Source organism: Buceros rhinoceros, unplaced genomic scaffold (assembly GCF_000710305.1).
Source record: "Buceros rhinoceros silvestris isolate BGI_N320 unplaced genomic scaffold, ASM71030v1 scaffold12606, whole genome shotgun sequence".
Taxonomy (NCBI): Eukaryota; Metazoa; Chordata; class Aves; order Bucerotiformes; family Bucerotidae; genus Buceros; species Buceros rhinoceros.
In genome coordinates, this window is record NW_010415852.1 from 6,902 (window position 1) to 13,872 (window position 6,971).

Sequence of the window (6,971 nt, forward strand, 5' to 3'; positions counted from 1 at the left end):
GACTTGTCGGCTTTCACTCAGTGCATGAGACTATATCTGGTCCTAAGGACAACATTCACTTTCTGCTTTTAAAAGCTGTGTCAGAATCACTTTCAAGTTACACAGGAAAGTGCTGAAATATTTGTGGCTGGCTCATGTCAGGAAAACCAGTCTCTTCTTCCTCCTTAGAGAACAATAGCTTGTTTCTTCCGTTTGGCACTTGAAGCCACACCAGGTAGGAGAGCAAATTATTCAAATGACATTAGATTAGCAGGTACCTGGAAGAGAATGTAAATTATTCAGCAGTATAAGGCTCCTGAGCCTATTATGGCATTGGGAAACTGCTAGTTACAAAATAGAGCGGGCTAAAAATTTATTATCCAGTGTGAAAAGTGTAATCTGTCCAGAACAGTCCCAAAGGAGGGCTAACCCCCTAACCGAAAGGGAAGCTAAGGACTTGAATAGTTATTCTATTTGTGGACCAAACCAGCCAAAGTATTCTAAGAAATCATCAGCATGCACGGGGGCAGGGGGGGCGGAATGTGGGTGTAAAGGAGATTCTCAAGCGGCGTCCTGCTTGAGGTCCTGTAGGGATCAGCATCCTATTGGTACGACCTCTGGAAACCCTTCTAAGAAAGAACATTTCCTGAGAGCAGAACGAGGCTGCTGTATAAAGAGCAAACAGCATTTCAGCGCGCGCTCTCTTCGCTGGCGCTGGCAGAGCCTGGCACTGGAGTATACGCCAGCACGTCTGCTGTCCACGGGAACGCCCTTCTGAGGGAGGCACAGTGGTAGCTACAGCACTCGAGCAGGGAGTACAGAGGTTACATGCTGTTAAGGGAACCAAGCCTATGGCTAGACCTGCACAAATCCTAATTTGCTGGGAATTCTGTAGTTTTAAATAACTTTTACTCCTCCTATTGAAAAATGGGATCAATATACAAAATGAGGAATTACGTCTGTCCCCACAGGACTGTGCACACACAGGTTGAAAAGAGGTCGTATCTCCCAGTAAGGATTTTCTGGAAAATATGAAAAAGTGGGTAGAAAGAAGCTTCACAGTCTTACCTGAGGCTTGTTGCTTTTGCATGCATCATCCAGATGCTTGTGCCATAATATTGCATGAAACCTTGAACCAGTCTGGAATTTGTAAACATTGCCTACAAGAATAAGAAAGTCAAAGTCTCTAAATTTGCAGACAGACACGCAGTTTCAAGAGATCCTCATTTCTGAAGTAAACTGTTAAATTAATTTGCACCTCAAATGCTCAAACAGGATGTTGCTCATATAACAGAAACCATGTGTGGGATGTTATCCAACAGTTCTTGGGTGAAGGGAGTAAAAGAGGAGTGTAGGCAGAGAGGCCAAATTACTGCCACAAAAAAGACCACTTAGGTCATTCCTAATTTAATCCCGGCTTTCTTCTCATTAAGACTGTTGTGATTACTGCCAAACTTCTTATGAATGTTTTCGGTATTTGTGAACTTAGTTTTCATCAATGTCCTATTGCGAGTTTCCTTTATGCCTCATTATTTTGTAAACTGTTTCTTGCAATCAAATACTTTGAGCCTTTTAAGTCAACACCCAAGAGATGCACTTCACACAGTAGATGCAAATCCACACTGAGCACCGAAGCTGAAAACATGAAGGAAGCCACAAAAATCTTAATTTTCATAATATTTTAATTGGCCTCAGTGTACATCAAGGTTTGATATTTTCTAATATTCAGAAACTCAGACATCAGGGTACACGGGCACATGGTTGGATAATTTCTGCAAAACTTAGAATAACTGTCAAGACACAGCAACAGCTCTGTAGGCACCACAGAAGCACCAAAGCGTATTGTAGAAATACATTCAATTTCATTTGCACACTCCCTTGAAAAGTCCGTATTGAAGATCTCCCCCTTCAGTCTTTTACGTGAGTGCCACTGCAAGTTCTATAACCTACAGACTCATTAACAGAGGTTACTCTGCTTCCTCTCACAGAAATATAATACAATGTCCATCCTGCAACACCTACCTTTGTCAGGGTTATTTAGCTGGAAAATATCAGGATGCTCCGGGTCGTCAGGCAGTGCCACCATCCAGCCCACTACAGAGACTTTTTTACCAGGTGTAGATTTATACTGGAAGAGAAGACAAGCCAGTCACAGATGAGACTGTAGTAGGAATTTACTTTTGACTGTAGAAGTTGTGCAGACATATGGCTTAGCCTACAACAGCAAGCGCACTTCTAACACCCTTCCGGATCTGCTTATGAATAAGCAATTTTTGGTTTTAGAACAAATTTAAAGCTTACATGTTTTCTTTCAGTGCCTCTTAAAGACTTTGCTCCAAAGTACAGAAGAGTTGACCCGGAAAGCATAACCCAGTATCTAGTCCATGAGGAGAGCTGAATCGGAAAGGAAAAAAAATTAGGAAAAACTCTGCACATATCTGACATTTCAAAAATCTATTCACAAGCAAGTCCAAGTGCTCCTAAAGTAATTTCAGAAGCAAGGAACGGAGAGTTAGATGAAGAGTGTCTCCTGGTGTACATCAGCCCAGCTACCTAAACTTGGCTGGCTGGCTGCGAACACAGTCCATCTCACTTGCACATCTCACAAACCCATCAGGACTGATCGCTCCACAGCCAAAGAGTGTGCTGCCTTCTGCTGGACAGAACTTAAGGACTCCTGCCTTTCATCAATAACATTTACTGAGACGACATCTCTGCAGGTCTTCAAATCTTTTAGCACTGAACAGTAGGGCTGCACATAAAAAATGTCAATGAACTCTAGAGAAAACAAAAAATCACCAAATGTGTACACCAGAACCATGAGAAACATGTGAATTTAGGTTAAGTATGAGTTTCCACGACTTTGGTGCTATGGGTGGTGCCCTGCAGCCTTCTCATTTCACCACATTTCTGCCCTCCCAGAAGGGCATGCCAATTTACAGAGCTGCTTTACTCTTGCTCTGCTGTCACACCCCAGAGACATAACCTGCAAACGCAGGGGGAAGCCAAACTGCTGCAGATCAAATGACATCCAAAGATTACAACCTTGCTACAACCCAGTTAAAACTTTGAACAGAAAGCGATTTTACAACTGAGAGTAACAAGGAACATTGTGGAGAGCAGGGCCAAGCTGCAGGTTTAATCTAATCCCGGAATTCAGAATAGCTGCTACTGAATTAGAATCACAGGAAAAATTAGAATTAGAATCACTCACGGTAGGTTTCTTGCCTTCTTTGAGCAATGTTTTCCTCCTCAGTGGCCCTTCCATGGTAATGACTCCTGTGGAACTACCTAGTGTGCAGCTGCAGGCCCCTGTTGGGCTGGAGAGACAAAACATTGCCCCGTGTATTTGAGCAGACAAGTATGGACAAGAAGCAAGCAATATAATTTAGCTCTAAAGATTTTTTCCTGCATTGCCTTACATGTGTTGTATCATCTGACTCTGTAATACGTATTTTCCAGACCTAGTTATCACGTGGGAACCAGGATCTTTGAAAAACAGCAAATCAACGAAATAAAAATAAAAAAAATAAAACAAAACAGAATAAATATTGAGGCCCAAAGTCAAAGAGAAAACAGGCTATTTTCCATTTTATTCTGGTAAATTACAGAAATCATCTGGATTTTTGTAAACGTATGGCTTAAAATTTTGGCATCAAGAGCTCCCACAAATGTAATTTTGCCTTTAAAATAAAGTTTAGCTATCAAAAATGAATGTAGGAAATTACCTTGGCTAATTGGAAAAAAGTTAGGAAAACTATTTAGCAATGCCAAATAATTTACTGCACAGTGACTAAAACATTTTTTCCTCTCCCAGGACAAACATGTAGCTTCCCACGTACAACAGTGAAAAACCGCTACAACTGGAAGAACCCAAGTACAGGCTAAGTCAGAAACGCAAACAGCCGTTAAGAACGTAACAAGCCCAGATGGACTGGTAGGCGATGATCCGGTAGAATCCTCTGCCGCTAACCCCCCTGCACTGCAGGTGATCACAGCCTGCTGGTCACTGCCCGATATTCCTACAAGCGCCGGTGAAGTTCACCAGACCAGCTAACTCCCGTCTAATTATGCATACACGGAGAAGGACGCGTGTCTGCTTCGCCGTTCGGTTGTGAAAGGAACACTGCTCTGCCTGTGAACAAGTACGATGGTGTCGCACCAGCACGCGCTGGTGACAGTGACCTGCCCAGCAGCAGCACCCGCGCAGGAACCGCGCTGCAAACTGCAGGTGCGTCTTCTTCCGCTGCACGGAATTGCCTTGTCTGTGCTAACGCGTGTTCTCGCCCGTTCTAGTTTGCTGGTAGAAGCAGTAAAAGATTCCAGAAAAAAAGAATGAACACAAGTGTTAGAATTACTTGATGGTGGATAAACATGAAGAAATGTATTTTAGGGAATGGTTCTTTGGGGATTTAATAGGTGTTTTATGTTTTTATCTTCTTGTATTTTATATTTCTACCGTGTATACATTTTTCAAACAAGTCTATCATGGACGTATTAAGAGAGTGTTTTCCAGAAGCAGGTATAATAGCTGAAATACTGTTGCAAAATTTATTCCTTTACTTATTATGAATGTGTATATATCTTAATTCCTAGCAACTTCTAACTTGTGCTGCTATCAGATGTTCCTAGCTCAAGTGAAACAGCTATACTTGCATTTACACATTTTATCAACATTCCTACAATGGCTGAAGCAAACTAATTTATACAAAATAAAAACTGACTGGATTTAAACTCCAACTACCGCTCGGTATTTGCAGACTCCTCTTTCGGGGCCCTATTGTCTTTCACTTCTCAAGCCCCGGTCAGGGACGGATGCAATGAATGACCTCTACCCCTCTAACTGCGCAGTTTTCCACGTCACCTCTCTCTGGCTGTAAATGGATTACCTGTTTCTGAAAACACGGGGGCTGCCTGCTGCGAATGGCACTGCAGATGTTACCTCTCTTACTCGGGGTTCAGGGCAACACCTCTTCACTGCACAAAATCAACACATCACACTACAGCTCTCTGACACAAACAGTAAGTGTCCTGCAATCAGGAAATAAGGTGTGAGAAAGGCTCGAGTAGGCATCGTTCTAACCCTGCTGTTTGTCACAGAAGGCACTCACAGCCTTCGTGACAAACCTGCTGCTACCGCGTCATAAACCCCGCAGTAAACTCCGGGTTTCTGCAGTGTGAAGCCAGCTATAATTAGTTACACCACGGCTAAACTGGGTTTCTCCTCAATGGGCCAATCCCTGCTTCAGCATCAAGAGGCGCCTTTACAAGCAGGAGGGGAAGGCTCCCGTGAGTTGATACCTCTGGACACAGAAGATATTACGCTAAGATAGCCTAGAGACCCAAATGTAAAATTAGCACCGTACACTGAGCAAGGTAGACCCTGAACTGTACCTGTAGACACAGCTTCGACTCCTAGGAGAATTCCGGATCGGTACCCTCCAGTTAGGCCCCAGCGTGGCATATAAACGACCCCTGTTTGTGAATGCAAATATCTGATGAGGGAAATTCTAGTCTGAGACTTCAACAGTCAGGGTTTGGTAAACATGAGAGTTCCCAATCTTTTCAGGTCCGTGGGAAGAAAAACGCAATAACTTTACAGTGCTTCATTTTAAAAAGTTTGCTATTTTTTCCTAACTAATCAATAATTTGATAAAATAACTATTGATTTAGAGCTTACCTATGTTAGGGATCATTTGTGAATTTCTTAGCTAAGTCTGTAGAGTGCTCAGTGAGTGTACATGAAGACTAACTCACCTTTCAAGCCCTGATGGCAGCTCCTCACTAAATTCTGAGCTTTCACTGCTATCTAGAAAGAGAGTAGTACAGAGAAGGAGTAAGAAAACCACCCGAGGGAAAATACAAAGCCAGTGTCACGTGGATCACCAGAATAATCTTTATACAGTAGCATGGAAATCGCTTACTCAAATCATGTTTCAAAGTTGAAGTCTGTAGAGTTCATGACAACATCTAAAACTGGAAGAAGCTTACATGAGCCTTCCCGTTGATTCTGTCTCACTGGTGAACAAAGTCATTATTTCTGCTGTGTTTAAATACCAGACATCTACGTGTCACCTTAATTTTCATTATGCTGCGTTTCCTTCGAAAGCTGAGCACCTCGGGAACACAAAATCCTGTTACTTTGTAAGGCAACACCTCTAAGTTGATTGAAGTTATTGGACACAGTCTCATGGTTTGTTTTCGACAAGCGAGCACTCCTGTAACGGAGGGCTCGCCTGCTGTACGCCACAACAAATCGATGGGACCAGTTTGTCCCTCCTTGCCTGGCACAGCTGTTTAGCACACAGCTTTCACCGGCCCAGGACTGATCTAACGCTCGGTGTAACACAGTGAGCTGTGCCTGAATTTTCAGAAGTTCAAAGATCATCCTGGTGTCAAAGCCTTCGTGGTTAAGTTACCCGCTATCCTCCACAGTCTATTTACTACTCTAGAAACAGCCTGAGTCTGTCTGCTATTCTAGAAAGCCACTTAAAAGGTGGCTTTCTCTTGCTTAGAACACAGATTCTTGATCACTTGTTTTTATTATAGCAATTTTTTTGTTAATTACAGTAACATAATTGTCATAATTCTCGTTCACAAGTTCATGTTTCATGTGAAGCCTCAGAGAGCACAGCTAAACTTTCCTCCCATCTTGTACAACACACTGTTAAAACTAAAGTTTTCTTTGTGAAAAGGTAGTTTTTAAAATATATATCCACTTTTCAGAATCGATTCTTCCCCCCTGGTGAAAGCAGACAAACAGTCTGTCTCACATACAGGGCACATACAAAGACGATCTTCCTTCATGCCACTTTTACCAGAACGACCGGTAGGGAACTGCGGAAAGCTGAGGTACAGTTGACTCAGTGGTGAGCAGCAGTTTCTCCCATGAAAGGGACCATTAGCTCTTTGCACAGGAGCTAATGACCTTCCCAATTCCCTACTTTTGGGTATCTCCGCGAGTTTCCAGAGCACTGGGACAGACAAGCAGG

General features: G+C 42.8%; 1 protein-coding gene across 1 annotated transcript in view; it reads right to left on the reverse strand.

Moving 5' to 3' along the window:
* Nucleotides 1-227: 227 nt before the first annotated feature.
* The window catches only part of LOC104494704 (ras-specific guanine nucleotide-releasing factor RalGPS1), a gene marked incomplete at its 5' end in the record, with an annotated part of 30,199 nt that continues 23,455 nt past the window's right edge, over nucleotides 228-6,971 (reverse strand). Inside the window, 7 exons of the mRNA XM_010137568.1 lie at nucleotides 228-257; nucleotides 1,048-1,139; nucleotides 2,002-2,107; nucleotides 2,281-2,373; nucleotides 3,194-3,299; nucleotides 5,374-5,454; nucleotides 5,737-5,788. Of these exons, the coding sequence (XP_010135870.1) occupies nucleotides 228-257; nucleotides 1,048-1,139; nucleotides 2,002-2,107; nucleotides 2,281-2,373; nucleotides 3,194-3,299; nucleotides 5,374-5,454; nucleotides 5,737-5,788 (560 nt within the window). The remainder of the gene's footprint in view (nucleotides 258-1,047; nucleotides 1,140-2,001; nucleotides 2,108-2,280; nucleotides 2,374-3,193; nucleotides 3,300-5,373; nucleotides 5,455-5,736; nucleotides 5,789-6,971) is intronic.